The sequence below is a fragment of the Columba livia genome, chromosome 15, assembly GCF_036013475.1.
Source record: "Columba livia isolate bColLiv1 breed racing homer chromosome 15, bColLiv1.pat.W.v2, whole genome shotgun sequence".
NCBI lineage: Eukaryota > Metazoa > Chordata > Aves > Columbiformes > Columbidae > Columba > Columba livia.
In genome coordinates, this window is record NC_088616.1 from 8,090,853 (window position 1) to 8,114,279 (window position 23,427).

At 54.1% G+C, this 23,427-nt stretch overlaps 1 protein-coding gene across 9 annotated transcripts in view; it reads left to right on the top strand.

The window, feature by feature from the left end:
* LOC102094726 (mitochondrial Rho GTPase 2) overlaps nt 1-23,427 on the top strand; it is a 43,278-nt gene that overhangs the window by 14,430 nt on the left and 5,421 nt on the right. Inside the window, exons 22-52 of one of the 9 annotated variants that reach the window (XM_065030913.1) lie at nt 267-428; nt 713-841; nt 1,376-1,509; nt 1,597-1,634; nt 2,108-2,227; nt 2,642-2,824; nt 3,934-4,034; nt 4,969-5,071; nt 5,529-5,650; nt 6,026-6,185; nt 7,642-7,832; nt 8,106-8,274; nt 8,616-8,727; nt 9,313-9,484; nt 10,306-10,428; nt 11,104-11,284; nt 12,310-12,440; nt 12,533-12,676; nt 13,632-13,751; nt 14,258-14,342; nt 16,264-16,322; nt 17,483-17,564; nt 17,689-17,732; nt 18,995-19,048; nt 19,488-19,540; nt 20,096-20,204; nt 20,385-20,486; nt 20,962-21,060; nt 21,514-21,622; nt 21,877-21,997; nt 22,873-22,957. In XM_065030913.1, coding sequence (XP_064886985.1) covers nt 267-428; nt 713-841; nt 1,376-1,509; nt 1,597-1,634; nt 2,108-2,227; nt 2,642-2,824; nt 3,934-4,034; nt 4,969-5,071; nt 5,529-5,650; nt 6,026-6,185; nt 7,642-7,832; nt 8,106-8,274; nt 8,616-8,727; nt 9,313-9,484; nt 10,306-10,428; nt 11,104-11,284; nt 12,310-12,440; nt 12,533-12,676; nt 13,632-13,751; nt 14,258-14,342; nt 16,264-16,322; nt 17,483-17,564; nt 17,689-17,732; nt 18,995-19,048; nt 19,488-19,540; nt 20,096-20,204; nt 20,385-20,486; nt 20,962-21,060; nt 21,514-21,622; nt 21,877-21,997; nt 22,873-22,957 — 3,597 coding nt within the window. Of the gene's footprint in view, nt 1-266; nt 429-712; nt 842-1,375; nt 1,510-1,596; nt 1,635-2,107; nt 2,228-2,641; nt 2,825-3,933; nt 4,035-4,968; nt 5,072-5,528; nt 5,651-6,025; nt 6,186-7,641; nt 7,833-8,105; nt 8,275-8,615; nt 8,728-9,312; nt 9,485-10,305; nt 10,429-11,103; nt 11,285-12,309; nt 12,441-12,532; nt 12,677-13,631; nt 13,752-14,257; nt 14,343-15,162; nt 15,587-15,644; nt 15,774-16,263; nt 16,323-17,482; nt 17,565-17,688; nt 17,733-18,994; nt 19,049-19,487; nt 19,541-20,095; nt 20,205-20,384; nt 20,487-20,961; nt 21,061-21,509; nt 21,623-21,876; nt 21,998-22,872; nt 22,958-23,427 lie in introns of those variants that run through there. The other 8 variants (XM_065030905.1, XM_065030906.1, XM_065030908.1 and 5 more) reach the window with 8 other exon arrangements.

Sequence of the window (23,427 nt, forward strand, 5' to 3'; positions counted from 1 at the left end):
GAAGTAAAGGTTTCTTCTTCTCTGGCTTCATTCCCCTCTAGAAAGTTAACTGGAGGTTTTGTGTAAATTGTCAGCTCCAATTCCCCGTTGTGAGCTGCTCTCCTGTGCAGCAGGGACATTGCCTGGAGCCTGCAGCCCCTCATTAAAAGGGACAGACAGGGTCTGGGAGGCTCTGTAGCTTCATGCTGGGAGAGCCACAAGAGCAATCCTGAGGCTTCTGCAGTATTTGCTCCAGGATGTTAGTTCAGTAGCTCTTTGTTTCACAGCTGCTGAGGGTGGACATCAGCATCCTCGATTCGAACAGTACAGCCTTGGACTCTGCAGTGAGAGTCTACTTTGCTCCAGTGTCTCAAGGCGAGCTCCTGGTGTCCACTTCTTCCAATAAAATCCTTGTGCTTGACGTGAAAACGGGACGACTGGTGCGAGAGGTAGGACACCGTGAAATGAATGCAGAGATCTTGTGCCATGTGGGGCTTGGACACTTCATGTAATTGTAGGAGACTAAATGAGAGAAGAGCTCATGCTGGAGCTGCCAGGCTTCCAAGAAACACATGAGTACCAGGCGTGTAGTTATCCTGGTATGGTCTTGCTCAGGGTGAGCCTGAGCTTGCCCTTGTTCTCTGTGCTGTTGCACTCCTGTCCTCTTGCTGAAACTTAAGTAAGGATATGAACTAGCTCAGTTAATGCTGCTGGTGCCATTTCTTGTTCTCAGGTGTCTCCCGTGCACAAGCTCTCCTGTTCTTCCTTGGCGCTGAGCAAGGATGGCCGGTACCTGCTCACTGCTGGTGACAAAGTTATCAAAGTGTGGGACTATCAGATGCGCTTTGATATCAGCTTCCAGGTACTGCCCACAGAGAGAGGGAAGGGGGTTGCATTTGTCCTCATTCTGTATCCCTGGAGAAGAGAGCAGCAAATGCCCTCTGTGGGACCCGGCCCAGTGTCCCCAGTCCCAGTTCACCCGGCAGCTGAGGAATGCAGCCCTGTTCCCACGCTGTAATAACGCTGTGCTCTGCGCAGAGGCTGGGGCTGCCAGAGCACCAAGTGAGACCGTCTGCAAAGGACAGAGGTGGTGTTACCCCCGCCGGGGACAAAGCCACCTAGAGAAGAAAATGGCTCACATGGGTTTTCAGAGGTGGTGAGATCTGGGTAAGGCCTTGGAGGGCTTCAGCTTCTGCTTGTTTCTGCAGATCAGCATGCTGAAGGTCAGTCCCATGTTGATCAACCCTAGATCTGAGCATTGCAGGAGTGGTGCTGGCCTCTGAGGGGCTCTGCTGAGGAGTGCAGACACCGGCAGTGCAGGGCAGGGGGTGCAGTAACCACCATGCTGATAGGACTGGCGCAGTGATGGAGAAGTTCAAGGTGTGCTCTCTCCCAGGTGTACATCGGCCACTCAGAGCCGGTGCGGCAGGTGGCCTTCACCCCAGACCAACGGCAGGTCATCAGTGTTGGAGATGCCATCTTCCTCTGGGATTTCCTGGCTCTGCCTGCTGAGAGGTCACCCCCAGACAGGTGAGTGCTCTGTGTGGGGCAGCACCTTCCCCTCACCTGCCCTGCCCCGTCCCCTCTCGCTGTAACGCCCATCTCTTGCATTTCCAGGGCTCATTCCTGTGAGTCTTCTCTGCTGCTGGGAGCAGGTGAGTCGCTTCTCCTGTGAGCTGTGCTGGCCAGCAGGTTGGCAGCTCTTCCATTGCTGCTCTTCATGGCAGAGCATAGGGTTTTGGGCTTGTTTGTTCCTTCCCTCAGGGAGTCACATAGTGTGGGGGGCAACCAGCTAATTAGCTCCAAAGGACAGTCTCCAATTAACTAGTACCTCTGAGCGGGACTCTGCCGAGGAGGGGATGTCCTGAGCGAAACTGCTCTGGGTTTTCTGGTAGGTCTTTCAGCTTTGCCTTCTGTCTTTCCCAGCCTCTATCTCTTCTGTGTTTTCCCTGCCCTCGCTGTCCCTCTCTCTGTCTGTCCCTCCTTTTCTTGAAGGACAGAGAAGTGGTTTCTCCTGTGTAAGAGGAAGCTGAAGAAATGATCCTGGAGGTGTCGCCATCGATCAGCCCAGGAGGATGAGAGGATCTAAGGGATGAAGGAAGTTACACAAACCCTTTTCTTTCCACAGAAGAAAGCTCTGAGAAGCTAAAGGACACCTCTGAGACACCTCGGCAGACAGTGCCTCTTCCATTGTTGTCCTCGCCACCGTGTTTGGATGTCAGCTCTGTCCACCAAGCAGGACATCAAAGTAAGAGGAACTGCTTACAGGAAAGGGGAAAATTAATCTCATTTTACAAAATCTCCTTGCCTAATTCAGCAGCATCCTTGGAGCTGTCCCTGCCTGTGATCCCCTTACCACAGACTGACAGACCAGTCTGCATTTTCCTTCCCTAAAGCCAGCCATAGGTGTTGGGGTTCAGCACTGCTTTATCCTCTGCTCTCCTTCATAGACTAAACTGCTGGCACAGCTTCTCTGAGGGCTATAGCAACTACCTCGCTGGACATACCCAGGAGGACATGTCTGTTTTGCCCTTCACCCTAACAAATGGGCTGTTACACAGAGCAGGATAGTGACACTGCCAGAAACCAAAGGGTTGGTCACACATGAAGCAGTCCTGAAGGACACGGATGGCTCCATCCTCCCACTAATTTTTCTCTTCAGGTATTTCCTCCGAGTCAGACAAAGAGGAGGAAGCAGGTCTGCGAGACAGCAGCAAGACGGTGGTAAACGGAGACACAGGTGCCTCAGTCCTTGTGGTGGAGTCGGTCAGGAATGAGGAGCTTGTTGTTGTGAGGCCCAAATTGCGGCAGGAGAGCTCGAGGTCACCTGGGGAATCAGCAAACGGTAAATCAGGGATATTCTCATCTTTTACAGAGGCTTCTTCAGGGCACGATATGCGCACGCCTGCACGGCAGCTTGGTCTATCCCTGAAAAGTAAAGAGGGAGGTTGTAGCAGGGAGGGTGTTTGCCTCTTCTCCCAAGTAGCGAGTGACAGTATGAGAGGAAATTACCTCAGATTACACCAGAGGAGTTTTAGATTGGATATTAGGAAAAATTTCTTTACGGAAAGGGTTGTCAGGTATTGGAAGATGCTGCCCAGGGCGGTGGTGGAGTCACCATCCCTGGAGGTGTTTAAAAGACATGTAGATGAGGTTCTTAGGGACATGGTTTAGTGCCAGTTTTAGGTTAATGTGTTAGGTTAATCTTGAGGGTCTTTTCCAACCAGAATGATTCTATGATCATTATTCATATGGTACAGATAGACCCAGATGTGCACTGAGGTGTTCCTCGGGGCTCTTCCGTGGTTACCACAAGAATCAGTACTGAGGGAAGCTCACACTGGTCCCCAGGACTGCTTGTTTATTCTGGCTCTTTCCATGCTGCCACTTCTAGGCACACCAAAAGCCCCTCTTCAGCTTGGAGCCAATATCATCTCTAAGTGGCACATTCTATAAATCCAGCTGAAATTAAAGTTCCCAGTGTCTCTATTAATAGCTGCACAGCCTCAAAGCTGCAGCAGTCCATGGCGAGCTGCCAGGAACGGGCAGCTGCCAGTGCTCAGCCCCAGGCAGGACGTGTTGGAAAGCTTGAACAAAAAACGGTGCCTCCACTGCTCTCGTTGAAAACCTCTTTCTTGCTGTGTGGCTTATGCTTTTGCAGGGATGTCCAGGGCACGTAGTGTGGATGCCCTCAGGCTGTTTGCAGTGTGGTGCGGCTGAGCAGGATGATGGGGGGAGATGAATGTTCCTCCTTTGCTCCTGGAAAGCTGGGGCTTTTCCTCTGGCCAGTCATGTAGGAGCGTGTGTGATGCTGTAGTCTGATTTTTGCCTTGCATGTGTCTGTATGCACACACATGCACAGATATGAATGGAAGGGGAGCCCCAGCCCAGCTGCTGCTCCCAAACCACTCCCAGGAGCAGCATCCCATCTGTACCGTTTTCTTTGTGTGGCAGAACCCAGCAAGGAGACCAAAAGTCCCAAGTCTCAATGCTCCGTCCGCCCAGATTCCTACCGGCATTTCACTCCTCGCTTTAAGGCATCGGTGCTGCCCCAGGTGAGAGTTGTGCCAGGGCTGGTTCTCTGGGCAGGTGGCAAACAGGTGTTTTGAGGCAGGGATCGGTGGATTTTCCATATTGTTTCCATTTTATTATCTGTTTGAAAGCAATTTGTGAAATATAACCCTGGGCCTGATGCTAAATTAGAAACTTCTAACATTAGTTCCCCTTTCTCCTCTACATTCAGCTCTTTCCAGACCAGTAAAAAGTGAGTTGTGATCAACTCTTTTTCTGTTCAGTAAATCTGCATACATTTTTATCCAAAAGAAATGGAAGTGGCATGTGCTATTGAAAGTGGAAGACGAGTGAGCAATGGAGTGATTCATCACGCACCCATATTTGCGAGCAGCTGCGTTGGCAGAGCAGGCTGGGGAAGGCAAGCCATGGAGTGTAGGGAAGATAGTCAAGGCACAGCTCTCGCTCTGTTAACAAACAGAGCAATAATAAAACAGAAACTTCACTCAACCTTTTCCTAAGCTCTGCTATTCATGGTGCCGGGAGAAAAGCTACATTCAGCTTGCACCCTCAATTCTCTCCTCTGTCCCTCCACCTGGTAGCTTTTTTTTCTCCCCACTGTCTTCCTATTGAAACAGCTACATCTCCAAATCAGCAGAACCCATTGAACTCTTTCCCAGCAGAATGAGCAGCTGCTCATCTGCTGGGCAGTTGCTGCCAACCTGTTTTGTGCCCCAGCTGAAAGCATCTGTGCCTGGTTTTGTTGGTGCAGTTTCTCTTTCGTATGTGTAAGTGTGCACTTTAGTATTTGTCTGTTGATGTATTTAAGCCGAGTTGTGCAAGTATTGGCATGAATTTGTGTATCACGTGTGAAGACGTGTGCTTGCACACATGCTTTTTCTTATGTGGATGTTGAATGTACTTGACTGGGTCATCCTTCTAGAGCTTATTTTAAGCCAGTGTCTATTTTTCTTGCAGAGTTTCTTGTCTCCTCCAGCTGGCAGTGAGGCCTTGAAGCTGAAAGCAGTGATCGGCTACAACGGGAACGGCCGAGGGAATATGGTGTGGAACCCGGACACAGGTACACTGGGAAGGCTCTGCAGGGGCGGGAGATGTGGGGACTGAGCCAAGTTATGATCTTCTAGCTCTTGGGCTGGGATCTTTGCTTTAACACAGGGGTTCTTTGCGTTGGTAAAATCCACTAACCCTTCTTCTTTGCTATTGGCAAACGTTAGTTGATACAGGCAGACTCAGGCTTCAGTTGTTGAGTGGGCAGAGCAGAAGGGAAAGCTCTTGCACAGGCCATCTCACCTCCATTCTCCAGGCTGGAGTGATGCCCAACAGCTTTGCTTTGCTCAGGTTCAGAGAAGTGAGATTTTACTCCATGCCCAACCTGACGGGAAGGATGCTGACAAGCTGTGTTGAAGGCTCAGCTTTTACATATTGCTGAAAAAAAATGAATTTTCCTGAATTGTGAAGTAGGTTGTAGTGGGTGAAGCCTTTACATGGAAACATCCCATCTCCTTCTTCTCTGCTAGGCTTCTTCGCATATAGCTGTGGCTGCATCATCGTGGTTGAAGACCTGCACTCGGGATCACAGAATCACTGGCTTGGCCACGCAGAGGAGATCTCTACACTCGCCGTCAGCCACGATGCCCAGGTAGGAGAAGCTTCTGCTGCCCCAGGCTGGATTTTGTCTGAGTCGCTTTGGGCTAAAGGAATGTCACGGGCTAAAATCCCATTTGTCTGTTCCTTCTTCTGCCTGCTGTGTGGAGACCTGGGGCCATGGAAACACAGTCAGTGGTTTTGGAGCCTGGCTGTCCATTGTGCTGCCTTGGTGTGACAGTAAAGGCTGCTGCCTTCCTCTGGGTGATGCTACTGTTCCCTCCTGCCATCAGCTGATAGTTGTTCTCACAGAATTTTCCTTTTGCCAGCCACATCACTTCAATTTGAGACTAACAGTTGCTAAGACTAATTAATGAAGTGTTCTCTAATTACTTACCAAGATCTCAGTGACAACATATTGTTCTGTTAGGTTCTTGCCTCTGCCTCAGGAAACAGGAACGAAGACTCCCACTGTCAGATCTGCATCTGGAACATCCAGGATGGGGTTTGCACAGCAAATCTCTTCCATCACAAGACACAAGTACAAGCCATGGCATTCTCTCGGGATGACAGATTCCTTGTTACCCTAGGTGAGTACACCTGTAACACCAGGTGTGCATGCAGGAGTACACCCTGGAGTAGACAACTCACAGAAGGAAGGTGCTCTAAGCGTGCAATACCTGCAAGAGATGTGCCAGGCTTGTGGATATGAAGCTGTTGCTTGGTAGCCTCAGGATGATGGATAATGCAACATGTAAAACTGCAAGTGATCTTGGGTCCTTCTGGCAGTGACCACCTACAGAGGTACTCTTTGCAGCTGAGCGTGCTTCCAGGGTGCTGCCAGCAGTATTTTGAGGGGAAGCACGCACCCTGTGTGTCTCAGCCACAGGTATGAAAGCTGGGCTCCCCCAGATCCCTTTCAGCAATTTCTCACTGCCTCAGCTAGCTCATTTTTCTTTAGGTTACAGCTTTCTTGTCCTGGCTCACTAGTGCTTGTTAAGCCTGTGTAAATAGTTTGAGTTACTATATATAGTATCCAAAGGGAAAAACCTTCTTCTGGAGTTCTTATTGCTGCTTAGGTGGAATTGCATAGAAGTAGCCAGGCTTCAAACTGTGAGCCTGCTGCCAGGCAGCGATGCCAACACAAGACGGACGCTCAAGCTGTCTGTTTTGTTTAGGCCGGGGACATTTAAAGGACAAATATGCAATTAGTAAGTTATTGTTTTGCATGAGAGAGGACCTGTGGAGCAGGCAATACGCTCTCTGTGGGCTAGTGAGTCTACCCTTGGAAAAAAGCAAGCTTTGTTGGAGAGGAAGAGAACTTTGTGCTCTTCTTGGAGCAGCGCAGGAGGGGAGCTCTCCTTCAACAGCTCTGGTCTGGGCTGCAGAGAAGATAAAAGCTGAACGTCTCCACTGAGCCTGTGGAGCCTGGGAAAGGCAGCAGCGGGGCACTGTCCTCCGGAGCTGTCTAGGAGCTGGACGTGTTTTGCCATCACTTTGGCCAGTGCCTTCTACTGCCACCCAGACACAGTATCTTCCATTAAGATCAGGTCCCATCTCAGCTTTGACCTCAGCAAAGGTGACGTGCCTTCCTTATTTCAAGACTGTTGTTCACCCTGAGTGCACAGTATTGCTGGAGGGCTGGTGTGGGGCATATGCTGAGGTGTGCAGTAGCTTCTAAGGATGTAGAAACAGCAGAAAATCTGCTCTGTCTGCTGAAATCCCTACCACATCATCCACCGGCTGGTCCAAACTCTGGCTACAGGCTGCATCGCAGGGCTGGATTTGCTGCAGCCACCAGCACAAAGCGTTGGGCCAGTTACATCTGTCCTCAGCTCGGCTGAGGGCCCATCATGTTGTGCAGCTTTTGCCGAGCACACAAGGAGCCATGTCCAGGCCTGGGACCATGCTCACAGCAGTTGTCTCTGAACAACTGGACAAGGGAGCAACACGGTTGGTGTGTGTGTGCAGCATGTGTGCTTGCGAGCATCCTGAAGAAGCACTGAGGCTGCCAACTTTCTTCCTATTCTTTCCTATTCTACCTAGGGGACTACAGTGATCGAACCATTGCTCTGTGGAACACCTACACTTATGAACTCATGTCATCGACTTGTATCTCAGAGCCAGTCCACGATGTGGCTTTTAGTCCTTTTTCTCACAGAGAACTGGCCTGTGTGGGGAAGGGAGCCATCATGTTTTGGCTGTTGGAACAGCAGGGAACTGATGTCAACCTCAGGGTAAACCTCAGTTTTACCTTCTTTTAAAATTTGTGTTCGGCATCTCTGACTTTTTTTCCAAGCCCCTGGTGAGTGCAATGGAGGCTCTGCCTCCGCGAGTCTGTGAGAGCTGATGATTTCTCTTAGTGAGATCATGTTGGCTGGCTGTGAGTGGCTTTCAGTTGTATTTGAGGCATTAACTGCATGAACTGAGGGTAGGACGAGTGGTAGGGTTTTTTTCACGTAGATAAGCACCATGTTCTCTCTGAAGTTTCTGTTTTATGTGCTCGGCAGGTTCATCGGGCCCCAGCCCCGGCTGTGCTAGGGCCGGTGGAGCTGACCTCTCTATGTTACGGTGCCGACGCTCTGCTTTATAGTGGGACCAACTCAGGCCACATCTGCGTGTGGGACACGGAGACTAATCACTGCTTCATGACATGGGAGGCCGATGAGGGCGAGATCGGTGGGTGCAAATGCCTTGGATATCTATCAGAGCTGTACCAAATTCCTTGGGAACTTGTTAGGGAAGAAAAGCAACGAGCCTACAGGCTTCCAGATTTCAGCTGTGCTCAGAAAACCTGTTTGCCATGTTGGATGCAAGATGTGTGGGGTGGCAAGGGATCTGTGACTTGGGTTTCCTCATCAGAGCTTTTGGGTTCACCTCTAGTCTGCAAAAACACTGGGTATCAGGCTGTAAAAGACCCCTGCTGCCCTGCCCAAATGAACCGGTGGCCTGGCTGTCCAGAGCACTCCTTGGGTGATGACTGGGAGTGGTGGGTGTTCACGGGTGCCCTTTGTTCCCAGGTGTGCTGCTGTGTCGGCACAACAGGCTGGTTAGCGGCAGCAACACAAAGCGCATCCGCCTGTGGGAAGTGACTGCTGTGCAGGAGCTAAGGCTGAAAGGTCCTGATGCCAGGTAGGAGCTTGTGGCCCCAGCATCTCCACTGCACTGACACCCCTCTCGAGAACACTCTGTGCTCCTGAGATGCCCCTAAAATGCTTTTCCCCTCATCTGGCAGCTCCCGGGACCTGAGAGGTGGATTTTCACAGACAGACATCAGCTCTGCCTGCAACCACACAGTTCCTGTTGCTTTTCATGCTTAGCTTTTCCTCTCCATCCCATGACTACCAATTCTTTCTGACTGGATCTTCTAACTGAGTTTTTGCCACAGGTAGCTGAACACTCTTAATGCTGGAAATGAGTGGAGTTTACCATGCCTGAAGTTTGTGTCAGTTATTTGTAGAAACTCCTTTAAGAGAATTAGTAAGAATACATTGCCTTTGTTTCTTCTCTCACGCTATTGCATCCTGTTTTCTTTCTTTCTTTCTTATAAAGTATAGCTGCAGTGTAAATGCAATGGTGAATCACTGTTCAGTTTACAGGAGCCCCTCATTGAACTGTTTAGCTGCAAGTACCTGACTGGGCTCATTAGAAAACTGCATTTAAAGGAGTGGCTGTTCTCATTTCAGCCAATCCTTCCTCCATCCTCCTTTACTCCAGATCCAGCTCGGTCCTGCTACAACATGAGATCGCCCTCGACGGGACGATAGTCAGTGCAGCCTTTGATGACTCTCTAGAAATGGGAATCGTGGGCAGCACAGCAGGAACGCTGTGGTACATCAACTGGACGGAGAACGCGAGCATCCGACTGATCAGCGGCCACAAGAACAAGGTCAGAGGGGCTGGGCTGGGGTGGTTTGTCCTGCAGAGCAGCGAGTGCTGTGTATGCCGTCTGTGCTCCAGGACACGTGTGCGGGCTGCAGAAGCGTTCCCTGCTCTGGCCATGGGATAGCTCAGGGAGCTGCAGGGATCACTAGTGCTGATGGGACAATATGGAGGAGTCTAGGGAGAAACAGGCATGCTAAGGAGTCCAGCATCGAAAAGTCTGAGCTAATCTGCTCGAGCCTTAGGTGTGTAACAGCCTCAGCCCAGGAGCAGCTGTGGGCCTTTCTGCTAGAGCAGAAGAATGTCATTTGTAGTCACTAAAGCTTAAATCCTGACTGCTGTGACTTCTGCCTGCCTTCAGTTTGCTAGCTGGACATCCATACAGGAGAACATTTTCTTTGCCTACAATATATAAAACAACACCACCACCACCATCACCACCAATACAACCACACAAACAAAAAAACCCGACAAACAAACCAAAAAACAGATGAAGAATGACAGTTCTGAATTTTGCTGTTGCTTTTGGGGTACTTTTATGCTACAGAAAACAGATTTCAAATGATTGAAGAGAAGGTATTTTACTTACAACTATGTTGTGTAGTGCCTAGCTTTGGGGTGAGCTTTGCTGCTTTCTATTACAAGCCTAGCTGTCAGCCCAACATTTGAGGACAAAACCAAAGCACCCAACCTTCCTTTACGTCCTTTTACGGATTTTGGCTGGTGTATCTCATGAGAGAGGTCCTGGGAAATGAGAGGGCAGAGGAGCTGATGTGCTCTAGGCTGTAGCATTTGTTCCCCTGTTGTCTATCTCCGTTCTTGCTGCAGGTGACTGAAGTGTGCTTCAGTCCTGACGAGACTCACTGCGTAACATGTGGGGAAGATGGCAGCGTGAGGATTTGGTCTCTGGGCAGTATGGAGCTGGTGGTGCAGTTCCAGGTGCTCAACCAGGTAATTGTTTGTATTATGTCAGTCTCTTCCTCATGGTAGAGCTCACAGTCCACTGCTTGGGTTTGTAAGGACTGTTGTGTCTTCGTGGAACATAGAATCATAGAATAGTTTGAGTTGGAAGGGACCTTCAAAGCTCATCTAGTCCAACCCCCTTGCAATGGGCAGAGACATCTCCAAGTGGATCAGGTGGCTCAGAGCGCTGTCCAGCCTGGTCTGGGATGTCCCTAAGGATTGAGATGGGGCATCCACCACCTCTCTGGGCAACCTGGACCAGTTTCACCACCCTCATTGTGAAAAATTTCTTCTTCATGTCTAACCTGAATCTCCTCTCTTTTAATTTAAAACCATCACCCCTTGTCCTATCACAACAGGCCCTGCTAAAAAGGCTGTCCCCATCTTTCTTACAGGCCCCTTTTAAGTACTGAAAGGCCACAGTAAGGTTTCCCTGGAGCCTTCTCCAGTCTGACAACCCCAAATCTCAGCCTGTCCTCACAGCAGAGCTGTTCCATCCCTCTGATCACTTTTGTGGCCTCTTTGGACCCGCTCCAACAGGTCCAGGTCTTTTCTGTACTGAAATTCCAGCAAAATAAAGCTGGAGAAATACTTGCAGGTGGAGATTTTGGTGCTTTTGCTTCCTTCAGCGTGCCATTGGTCTCTGCCCTGGTTGCTTTGCAGAGCTGCCAGTGCCTGGCCTGGGAGCCTCATCCCATCGTCGCGTGGGGAGCTGAGAGCCAGCACGTAGTGGCAGGGTACAGCGATGGCACCATCCGCGTGTTCAACGTTTCCAGAACAGAGATGGAGCTGAAGATGCACCCCCATGCCGCTGCGCTTACAGCGATTGCCTACTCCACGGATGGTGAGGCTGCATCGGAGAGTGTGATTTGTTTGTCCCTGGGCTACCCTGACCTCCAGCTCCTGCGCACTGGTGACCTGCCCAGACTCCTGAGGCCACGGAGAGCTGGAGAACTTCTATCAATGAGCTTTAGTGACTCTGCCAGTTGAGTGTGTGGTAAATGGGCCACAGGAGGTATATTGGCAATGGTATAGGAAAGGGGTTTGGGCACCAGAAACATTCCTTTGTGTCCTCCTGCTTATAATCTGCAGTGGCTCTTCAGTGTGTTAAGGAAGTTCCTTTTCCCCAGGCTCCCCATAGCAGAGACCCAGGCATGGATTCCAGAAATTCTTCTAAAATAAAGAATTTATTCACAAGGTACAGTGTAGAGCAGCTCAAGCTGGTGCCTCCTGAAGAGGGACCCTCAGCATGCAAAACCTTGGACAATTACACCCCCACAATCCAAACCCCCACCCTCCGTGCATCATTCCAGGCCAACAGCAAAATTAGAGCCTGGGGTCTCCCTATTCTTCATGGGAGCTCTTCATTTTCATCAGGCACACCATCAGTTAAAGTTCTGACCTTCAGTTGCTATTTTGCACCCACAGCTGGAGAAAATAAGTTCTTGGCAATAGCCAAAACATTATTCTGTTAGACAGCGTTCTGTTCCTTTACTTATCTACAAGGACGCAGCTCCCCTTATCTTCCAGCTTGAGGACTCTGAGGCCTTTTTTAGTTAATGAAGCAGAAAGTTCAAAGGTTCACAGCTTGTAGAAGTTGTGCTAAGCAAACTTACTTATGCTACAGAAGCAGTCTCGAAACACGTTCTAGAAGAAGAAGTATACCAGATAATTCAATAAGCTAAGGCAGGCTGTTGGGTGTTTTAGTGGGTGTCTCCAAGATGTCTTATCTTACCCAGCCCTTGACTCAGATGTTCCCAGTCTTTCATGGTGTTTTGGGACACTGGTATCCCACAATCTTAGACTCTTCTCCTATGGTCGTCTTCTTCTACAAGAAGTGTCACATTCTCTTCTCTCTTCTGCCCACAGGAGAAATTATCTTATCGGGGAGCAAGGACGGGCTCGTGGCTGTCAGCAGCTCTCACACTGGAATGACTCTCCGTGTCCTCGCTGACCACAAAGGCTCTCCTATCACCGTCCTCCAGTGCATCAGGAAGCAGGTGAGACCTCACTCTCTGTCCCGGTGCTGGGCAGGAGCAAGTTTCCCACTTCTGTACTGCCAGAATCACAGCTTTGCTTTTGTCTTCCATAGTACCGTGATTTTGGGGTGGAAGGAAGTGAGCTCTGGCTGGCCACCAGCTTGGACCGGCGGGTCAGCGTCTGGGCCTCCGACTGGCTGAAGGACAAGTGTGAGCTCCTCGACTGGCTCAGCTTCCCGGCTCCTGCCAGCCCTGAGGTGAGCGTGGCCCCTGCCTGCTCGTGAAGTGGGTCTCAGCAGCAGCCAAGCTGGAGGAGGGATGACGCCTCAAGGCTCTGAGCAGGATGGGGCCAAAGAGAGTGTGCGTGCTTAGGAAAGTCATCTTCATTAGTTCTGCTGCCTGTAGAGTATCTTGTTAATTCACCTTCTTGCATGTCAGAAGACAGTGGGAATTGTGGCAGTACCTAACTGCTGGGAAGCACTGACTTTGTAAGCATCAGGAGTCAAAACTGCATCTGCAAAGAGCTGACACCCCTGCGCTATGCAAAACTGAGCACAGGCAGCAGTGAGCACAGTGTGCAGAAAAGACCTAATTATCAGCATGCTGCTAACGTTGACAGTCCCAAAAAGCATGAATATTCAGAGCCTGGAGCCTGGTGATGCGTTCATAGAGCGAAGTACTCCAGCCCTGTGTTGTCTGTGATGCTTTGCAGAACACTGGCTCCAACCCAGGTGTGGGATTTGTGCAGAGGACACCTGCTAGAAAGGGAGGAGGGTCTGTATTGGGCAGGACGTGGAGATGGTCCCCAGTGCACGTGACAATCAGCAGAAGGGAGCTGGGTCTTTTTTGGGGAAAAGCGGTGGTGCCTCAGCCTCCAGTCCATAACCCAATGCCACCTTCAGGCCCATGTAACAATAATGCTGTCATGGAAATTCAACCTGTTGGACCCTTGTGTGCCCCACTCCTTTGACAGTAAACAATTTCCTTCAGGTTTCTGTGGCAGTGTGTGGTTGCTCCTTGCTTTGCCATGAGCACATCTGAGATGGCAATGCAAGAGGGAGGAAACAGCCTCCACTGTACTAATTTCCTGCTACTTAGACACCAGCCCTTGGGCTGCGGGTGTCCGTCTGTGCTCTCCTTTTTTTCCCCACCGTGGTGGGTTGGGCTGGAGAAGCTAGCCTCAACTTTCTTCCCTTCGGTTTCCCTCACCAGGGTCTCAGCAGTCTCCCGCCCAGCCTGGCTGCCTTCTGCCCTTGGGAACCCAGCACCCTGGTCTATGTTGGCTTTGGGATGCAGAAGGAAGCCTTGTTTTACAGTCTGCGCAAGAAACAGGTACCCTAGCCCTGTCAGGGTGGCATGGGCCCTTGTCTGCTGCTGCGGGGCCATGGCCATGTTGAACAAGGCACAGTGCGGGGAGGCAGCGCTGCCCTGTGTGTAAAGCCAAGTCTGAAGGCATGGGGTGGGTTCAGGCAAGCAGCTGCTTAGGGCAACAGCATTTAGGGTCGGAAACTCCTGAGCCTGGCCCAGGTGAGTGGCAGGGCCCTGCCCCTGCCTCGGGCTGCGTCTGGGCAGGCTGCCACTCCCTGCCGCTGCCCTGCTGCCTTTCCATGATGGGAAGGGAAGGTGTTTGCTTTCAGGAGCACTAAATCATTGAGCCGAGTCTCCTCTGGCAAATAGATGCCTTTGGCAGGTTTCCGAGCTCTAAGAGGTGCTGTGCATCTGTCAGCCTCCCCTTTGAGAGGAGCCCTTTACCCTCCTAACAACTGTCACTGCAGCAGCTCTGGTCTCCTGCCTGCTCATTTCTGAGGTGTTGGTGTGTTTCTCTTGCTGGAACACAGGTTGTTGAGAAGATCTCCCTGCCATACTTTGCCACATCGCTCAGCCTGTCTCCTGCAGCATGCTCCATGGCTGTCGGCTTTGGCGGTGAGTACTGGAGGGTGCTGTGGGCTGTGCTGCCCAGCTTGCCTTTGGTGGGGAGGGATCTGTCCTTCTTCCTCTGACTGGGGGGAAACCAAGTGTCTCTTTTCCTTTAAATGAGAGAAATGTGTACAGACACCATCCTGGGTTCTCAGACCTTGGGTGCTGCAGTCTTGGGACTGTGGGTAGCTGCCTGGGTGCTGGGCAGGGTCTCTGTCAGGCAAGGAGAAAGCTCTGTAAGACACAGGTCAGAAACGATGCATGAGCTCAGTCCTGTTCATCAATGAGCAGGATTTGTCACTCAAATGACTGCTTGGAATTATGGCTGTCTCCATCTCTGCTTATGAGCAAACAGCTCTGTGGCTGTGTGAGCCGACAGAAGGGACCTTCCTCCAGCACGGGGGCAATCAGCACCCTTCTCCCGGCAAGAGCACCTTGTTCCTGAAGCTGTTTGTACCTGCCTGGGGAGGCAGCACTTACACCCCTCCAGCTCTGACAGAGGGGTGAGCTCCACGCCTGCCCCAGAGCTGTGGTGCATCTGTTGAGCCCAGAGCCAGGCGCATGGGGAGTGTGAAACAGCAGAGCTTCCCTAACGCCTGCTGCTGCATTGCTTACTGCAATGTGACGGTCTAACATGCAGCATGGAGCTGCCATGTCATGCTCTCTCCCCATTACCAGCCATCAGTTGCTGTCCCCTGTTACTCAGCTCATGGACAAGCAGTGCAGCAGGGTGACAAGGCTCTGGGGAAGGTGTCTCCTGGCAGGGACAAGCCTCATGGTGGCAGAGCCTCCTTCCTCCAGCACTGAGCCCCCTCCTTTCCCACAGAGCGGCTGCTGAGGCTGCTGCGCTGCCCCACCAGTGACGTGCAGGACTACGCCGGCCACGATGACGCTGTCCACCTCTGCCGCTTCGCCCCCTCGGGCTGCCGCCTCCTTACGGCCTCGCACAGCGCTGTCCTCCTCTGGGAGCTCACAGGCAGCTGAGCACGGAGGCCCCTGGTTCATCTGCACTGCTCCGCAGGGACAGCAGACTTGGGGGGCCTTGGGCCGGGCCCTGGCTTCCCCACCAGCTCCTGGGCCAGGTCCCGGCTTAGGCCTCAACCAGGCCCCAGCCACAACCTCCCCTCTACCAGCGGGCTGCTGTGGTCGGGCGCGGCGTGGGGCCCGCAAGCCAGGCCCGGGCGGTTGCGGGATGTGTTTTACGGCCCCGTTTGCTGTTTGGTTTTGTTAATAAAACATGGAAAGGTGAAGCCAGGTAGTCTCGGAGTGCTCGGCGCCGCCCCCACCCGCCAGGGGGCGCCGCTCTGCCCGGGCCGCTCTGCGCCGCCGCTCGCTGGTGTGACCGGAAGCGGCGAAGACGGGGGGGACGCGGCGGCGGCCCCGGGAGCGGCGGCGCCGCCATGAAGCGGGACGTGCGGATCCTGCTGCTGGGGGAGGGTAAGGCGGGGGCACGGCGGGGGTGGCCACCGGGATGGCCTGGGACCCGGGGGGTGCCGCTTGGCACCGGGAGGGCCTCGTCCGCGGGGAGCCCGGGGGGAGCGGCCGGGCCTGCCCGTGGCCCGGCGGGGCGGGAGCCGGGTCCCCCCGGTAGCAGCGCTCTCCGGCCGCCCTTGCCAGCCCGTGGGCCCTCGTTACAGGTGGCTTCTGTGGGCAAGGCCCTTCCCGCGTGCTCCTTTCAGCAGCCCCGGACTCCCTCCGCGGGCAAGCCGGGCTGCCCCGCGGCACCAGCCTCCTCCGCTCCGGGGCCTCCCGCTGGGCAGGGGCACCGACAGCCCTTTCGCCCACGGGCCGAGCCGCTCCGCGCCCCGCGGGTGTGCGTGACACCAGCCGCTGGCTCCGGTCGTGACAGCCACCTGTGGTTACCCCCGGCCCGTGTCCCGCTCGGGCTCTGCCCGGACGGTGTCAACGTCCTCCGTTTCTTTCCTAGCCCAGGTGGGGAAGACATCGCTGATCATGGCTCTGGTGGGCGAGGAGTTCCCAGAAGAGGTGAGCGTGAGCAGGGGACCCTGGGCCCCTCGCTGGGTGTCCCCTCAAGCACTCTGTGACGGGTCTGTCCTCAGCAGTGGCTCTGTCCCCAGCAGTGTTGCCCCCAGGTGGGACTGTTGAGGGGTGTGTGCAGCTCTCTGGGGACTGGGGGGCAGCCATGGGGCTGGTTCAGTGGAGCTTAAGTCTGTGAGGACCATGCAGAGCTGCAACTGAATTGGTGGGGTCTTCAGTCTGTGCTCTGATGCCTGACATGGGGCACAATCTGCCCTGGCGAGGGGCACAGGTACCTCCCAGGGTCCTGCTCACCGCTGCTGCAGCCAGCAAGCTCCTGCTGGAGGTTTCCGTGTCCACCTCTGCTCTGTGGCAGGGCTGTTTGCTGACCAGTTGTGGCCTTGGGGCAGTGGCATCAGCACAGAGCCCTTAGAAGGGGCTGAACCACATTCCATGCCCCCTGTGCGTGGCTGGAGTTGGGCCTGGTGCTTTGAGCTGGGCCATCTGTGAGGAGCAGCATCCAGCCTGCCTGTGTGTGCCTCTGGGAGTCTCTGGCTTGGCAGCTCGCTGTCCCATTGCTGTTCAGATACAGAAACAGGGTCGGTCTGGCCAGGTGTGTTTGCCCTGTGTCATCATGTGGCTTGTCTCAGTGCCCACAAGCAGATGGTGCCTTCTGTGATGTTTGCACTGGGAAGCATCAGCCCAGGACTCAGGGAAGGACTGGCTTCGTGCACCTTCCTGTGCTCTCACAGCAGAGCCGGGACAATCGGCTTAGTGCTTCTCCCAGCTGCTGAGAGGTCAGGCTGGAGAGCCAGGAGAGTACAGGGGGTTTATCTGCAGAGCCATAGCAAGGGTGGCAGCACTGACTTGTCTGAAAGCTGCTTTTCTTATGGGACTTAGCTGTTAGGAGCTGCTTCTTGAGTGAGGGCTCAGGGCTGGGAGGCCCTGGTTGGTTTCACTGCGGGGACACTGCGCGATGGCTGGACTGCAGCAAGCCAAGCTGTGTCTGCAGCCTGGTGGACCAGGAGCGATCCATGGTCTGGAGGTCATCCCACTGTGGCCAGGAGGGCACTGGGCAGTGGCCATGTGGGGATCTGAAGTTCGTTGTCATCTGTCCTCTTGGCTGTGTTCAGCATGGCTGGCTGGAGCAGAGTCTGCTGGCTTTGCAGGTGCCCCCTCGCGCGGAGGAGATCACAATCCCGGCTGATGTCACCCCCGAGAAGGTTCCCACACACATAGTGGACTACTCAGGTAGGGCCCCGTCCCTCCTGGCTCCCTGCCAGCCTTGTTTCTCCCCTTCTCTGCTCTTCCAAGGGGACCGGGAAGGGGTCCCCGCTGCTGGGGGCGGTTGATGACGGCTCTCTTCCCCATCCAGAGTCAGAGCAGACGGAGGATGAGCTGCAGGAGGAGATCGCTAAGGTGAGTTGGGCTGGGTGGCAGTTGTGTGACAGGAGCCTGTGGTGGCTGCAGCCCTGCAGCCAACAAGTGACACATGGCTGCTTGTTCTCCCCATTCACCACCTGGAGATGCATAGGCAGTTGGTTATCTGTGGATTAATGCTATCAGTTTGTTTGGAGGTTTGTTTAATCCTTCTCTGCTTTGTAAGCTGTGGTGTGTGGCTTGCCGTGGCCCTCCAGCGAGCCTCCAGAAGGAGAGCACAGTGGGACATGGCTCACTGCCCATCGGGAGGTGGAGGCTGCTGAGCAGGTGATGTGCTTGTAGCCTCAGGATGTTCCCAGCCAACTCAGAAGAGAGGAGAAGCAGTTGCTGAGCTTGGGCAAGACCCCTCCTGCTCCCTTCATTAGGTCCCTATGGCTCCCTGTTGAAGCAGTGGCACAGAGGAGTTGGTTTGGGAGCTGGAGCCCCAGCAAACGCTGGGCGGGGAGGGATGAGGGCTCCCATGTCCCTTGGAGCAGCTACAGAGGAATAATCCAGCCGGATGGCTGGGGTGTGCCCAGCTGCTCTTCTCTGCCCTGGGATTAACCTCGGCTCTGCGCAGAGGAGGATCTCCTGATTACAGATAATAGAACTGTTTCTCTCCTGTGTATCTCACATGAGCAATGCAGTTTAATCTCTCCACCTTGGCAGCTAATGGCCAAGGAGCAGAGCTGGTGGGCATGGGGCTCCTGCTCCCTCCACCCAGACAGCAAGAGTGTCCAGAGGCTTAAATCAGCTCCAGGAAATCCTCCCTAAACCCTTGTGTGTCCTCAGGATTAGCGCTAAACTCTCTCCTGAAAGGGCCAGTGATCCCTTCTGTCTGCTTCATATAAAGCGTTGGTGGCAGCACTGTCTGCGCGGGGTTGGAGAGGGAGGAGGGCAGTGCTGCCAGCCCAGCACGTGGCACTGATGGAGCCATCGTGGGGACATGGTGAGGGGTGGGAGCAGGGAACCAGGACACCAGGCAAGGAGGCAGATGTGCTGGTGGTAGCTCCTGCAACAGAGGAGCCAGGCTTTGCTCTGAGCAGCCCCTTGTAGAGCTGCTCTTGGCAGTGGGCAAGTTGTCACTGTCGGAGGGCTGTCTGTATGTCTGCGTTCTCGTGTGCGCTCTACCACCATTGCCAGGTTTCAGTGCAGGCGTGCCGGCAGCATGCGGGATACAGCATGGCTGTGCCTTGGGCCTCCCTGCTGCAGGGGTGCACTGGGACCCTCACTCACCACCCATTGCCGCTTCTCTCTTGCAGGCCAACGTGGTCTGTGTGGTGTATGATGTCACCAAGGAGGCCACCATCGAGAAGGTACTGGGTCCCCTGCTGGAGTCTTGAGTGGCCCCAGTCCGGCAGCAGTACCGGAGGGAGTGGTGTTCCCAGTGCCAGGTCCTTCCTGGTTGTGCCAGCTTTTTGGTGCAGGCCGGTACTGGTGCCCCCCAGCCCTGTGGGGTTTTGGTGTTTGATACACCTGCAAGCAGAGGCAGGCTGAGCACAGCCCAGGCTTGCTCCCACTCTGGTTGTTGTCCTTACGTGCTGGGGGGCAGCAGGTTAGTAGGTTTGTCACATCTCTCTGCTGGCATCCAGCATCCCTGGGTCTGCCATGCCTACTGGTGCGGGGGAATGCCAAAGAGCAGGTGGCTGCAGGGCCCTGCTGACTGCTGTGGTGCTGGTGCTGGGAGCTGTGCTGGGAGCTGCCTCTCCTTCTCCAGGCTGCGCTGACAGACCTTTCGCTATGCTCACCTTTCAGATTCGCACAAAGTGGATCCCCATGGTGAACGGGGGAGTTGAAAAGGGCTCCAGGTACTGCGTGCGACATGGTCCACAGGCTCAGAATTGGGGGGTTCTGGAGGCTGTGGGGTGCCTGGCACCTTCATTTCTTACTGGGGTTGCTCAGATCAAACCAGCTTTGCAGTTTATAGCAAGATGACTTGTATGGAAGGACATAGGGGCTTTTCTCCCTTGCAGATCTAGCTGAGGCAGAGGGCTGTGGGAGGGAAAGGGTTTCTTTCCCCCTTGATCTCACCCAGTCAGAGAGAGGAGGCTGCTGAGGGAGTATGGGAGCACAGAAGCCACAATCTGTGTGTGGATCACTTGGGCAGAAGGCTGCTGTGCTGGATTAAAGGCTCCTAAACATATTGTTGCTGGGTGAAAGCGTAAGCAGGATCAGGCAGTCTGTTTCTCCAGATGGATGCTCCTAGCTGTGGGAGGCAGGAAAGCTGCTCTGGACCTTGCGGAGGAGGATAGTGAGGCTTCCCCGCTGCCTGGGAGCACATGTGGCTGGGGGAGCGCTGAGACTGAGAAGGAGGTGGCCTCAGTCATGCTCTCTGACTCTGTTTGTTTGGTTTTTTCCCCCAGGATCCCCATTATTTTGGTGGGAAACAAGTCTGATCTGCAGGTGGGGAGCTCCATGGATGTCATCTTGCCCATCATGAACCAGTTCTCGGAGATTGAGACCTGCGTAGAGGTGAGGGAACTGGAGGGTGTTCCTTTTGTTTTTTTTCCTAATGGTGGACAGACATTGCTTTGTGCTTTGATGCACATCTTATCTGGCTTGAGGAGCATGTATCATCCTCCCTCTGTCCCCTTGTCACCAGCCTGTTGCCTGTCCCCACTCACAGGGCTGTCTCTTCCTTTGAATCCCCAGTGCTCTGCCAAGAACCTCAAGAACATCTCTGAGCTCTTCTACTATGCCCAGAAAGCTGTGCTGCACCCCACCGCCCCCCTCTATGACCCAGAGGAGAAGCAGGTAGGAAGCACCGCTCACAGCCCCCCAAGGAGTCTTCTGCCCACCACAGCACTCTGAGCTAGTGCTCCGCTTTTGCCCCTGCACAGTAGGGTGGAAAGTTTGGGCTGAGGCAGCCAGAACAAGGGGAAAGCGTTACCCCTGGGCAGAGCCGACAGAGGGAAAAATACCCATCTCAGTGCAGCCAGTTGAGTATATCCAGGCCAGAGAGATCTGCAAGGACCAGGGACATGTTGGGGCCAAAGCCCTTGTGTTCCAGATGATGTGTTAGCCATGGTGGGAAAGGGACCAGAAGAAACCTTCCCCATGGGCTGTCCTGCTTCTGACTCCCAGTTCCGAGGTGCCTGTGGTACTGGCCTAGCTGAGCCTTGCTCCCAGCCAGCACAGGAAGGGAACCCCTCTGCACATGGGGTTATAGGAGGAAGGGCCAGGCTGAAGGTCGTGCCCTGTTTTTGTCACTGTGGTTGGTCCCTTGCAGCTGAAACCTGCATGTGCGCAAGCGCTGACACGGATTTTCAACCTCTCGGACCAAGATAACAACCAAATCCTTAGTGATGATGAACTCAACTACTTCCAGGTAGGGCTGGCTGCAGAGCTGAGGTATTTTCCAGGCCATTCTGGAAGGCCTCTGTGGTCCCCTTTCCATCCAATACCAGGCAGAAAGGCTGCCCTTCTCCTGATACAGCCTTCCTGTTTGCATTCAGTACTTCTGCTGTTGCACAGCTAAAACACTGTAGGATGCATCTCCAAGCACATGGGGATCCACAGGTCTCCCATTTTCGCTAAGCTTGGGCTGAGTTTGCTCTGCAGTGGGAAGAGCAGAAGGCTCTGAGGGTGTTGAGAGTCAGATGTTATTGGGATGCTGAGGAACAGGGCCTTGGTCAGGGTTTAAGCCAGTAACCCTGAGCTGGGTGGATTTTCTCACCTAGAAACCCCATCTCCTTACTAAGGGAGAGAGATGCTGGTGAGACAGAGGGCGGTGCTGTCTGTGTGCTTTGATGGCAATGACCTTCTTTGTCTTGGGAGGTAGAAATCCTGTTTTGGAAACCCGCTGGCTCCCCAGGCCCTGGAGGACGTGAAGATGGTTGTGTGGAAGAACACCACAGATGGGGTGCAGGACAACGGCCTGACGTTGAACGGTAACAGAGCAGGGGCTCCATGCCCCTTCCCATCTCATTGCGAGGGGCTCTGTCCTCAGGCTGAGCCTCCTGGCTGTCATTCTAAGTCTAGTTAGTCCCTCTTGTCAAAGCAAGTCTGAGCCTGCCGTGGCTACGAGAGCTGTCTGTCCCGGCAGCCTGTTTTCCCAGGGAAAGCCTGGTCTTGAGGAGTGGGTCCCTGAGGCTGAGTGCTCGGTTGGCCCCACTGTGCCTGAGCCACCCGATCTCTCCTGCAGGCTTCCTCTTCCTCAACACGCTCTTCATCCAGAGGGGCCGGCATGAAACCACCTGGACGATCCTTCGCCGTTTTGGGTACGACGACGAGTTGGAGCTGACGGATGACTATCTCTACCCACAGTGCGTATCCTGCCGTGGAGTGGGGCGGGCAGGGTGTGACACCCCCATGGTACGCAGCTTGGACTCCCCAGCACCTTTGCTTGCTCTTTTCTGCACCCTGTGCTCTACCATGTTCCTCAGCTGAGGCTGAATCTGCACCCTTGTCTCATGGTCAGGTTCATGCTCCTCACTGTCCCCTTGGGGCAGGAGCTGACATGAGGGGTTGGTGACAAATACAACAGACCTCGGAGCTGCTGCCTGTGCTGCTGGCTCTGATGTAGGCAAGCAAGGAGGTGGGGAATGAAGGCCTGTCCCTGACTTGCCTTGACATCAGCAAAGGGTTTTTGAAGGCTGTTGTGTCCCTGCCTGAGCTGAGGCAGAACGACTCTGTCAGGAGCAGTGAGCTGTCAGCATAGCCCTCCTGGCTGATTCCACAGCTGCTGTCTGTTCTCTGCTCCCTGCCACCCTGGAGGTGGTCATCTGGCAGTAATGAAAGGGGTTGGCGTGTGAGCTGCTTCATGCTCTCCCCAGACAGCAGGCTGTGCGGGGAGGCGACAGGGCTGTGCTGGTGGAAGGCACCCCAAGGGTAGCTGTGCCCTGCTGAAGCCCTGGGTACGAGGCAGCCTGAGGGCTGCATCATCTCCCTGGCTGCTTGGGCAGCACAGATGTACCAAGGAGAGGTCACTGTGCAGCCTCGAGGCCTCCTGCCGAAAGCGAGGGGCTATGTCAGGGCATAGCCAGGCCTGGAGAAAACTGCTGACCTTGAGTGGGGATGGGGAGCAGGGGGCTGTGTGCTCAGGGTGAGCTCTGGCTTGGCCAAGGACCTGCTCACACGCTGCTCTTCGTCCAGGGCTTGAGGAGGTGTGGGAGCTGCTCACTTGAGTCTCTTCTGACAGGTTCCGCCTGCCCCCTGGCTGCTCCACGGAGCTCAACCACCTGGGTTACCAGTTCCTGCAGCGGCTGTTTGAGAAGCACGACAAGGTGGGCAGTGTGTGGTAGGGCTGCCTGGAGAGGGAACACTCTGCTTGGCCTGCACGCCTGGGTGTACCTGCTCTCCTGTCCACCCCACTGTTCCAGGGAGCAGATGCAGCACCAGCTTTTCTCTGCCACAGCGCTCCCTTCATGGCTTCTTGCTGAGGCTTTGGGAGCAGGAGGTGGCCACAGTGAGCTGTAGGTAGCCTCATGGCATGTCGAGGGCACGCACTTGTGATCACTACCCTTGACTAAAGGGCAGCCAGTAAAGTTTGGGCCTTCAGGGGATAGGTCTGATTAACACCAAGCTGGCATAGCCCCTCCATGCCTGGCTGCAGCAGGCGTCGGCAGTTATCTAGTTATCCAGATGTTGGTGTGTGCCTGGGCTACGGCAGCTCTTTGGCCATGGGGAGTTGCAGCATGGAGTCCCTGGGTGCCTGGACGCTGGCAGGTCCTCTGTAGCATGGCCCTTTCACATC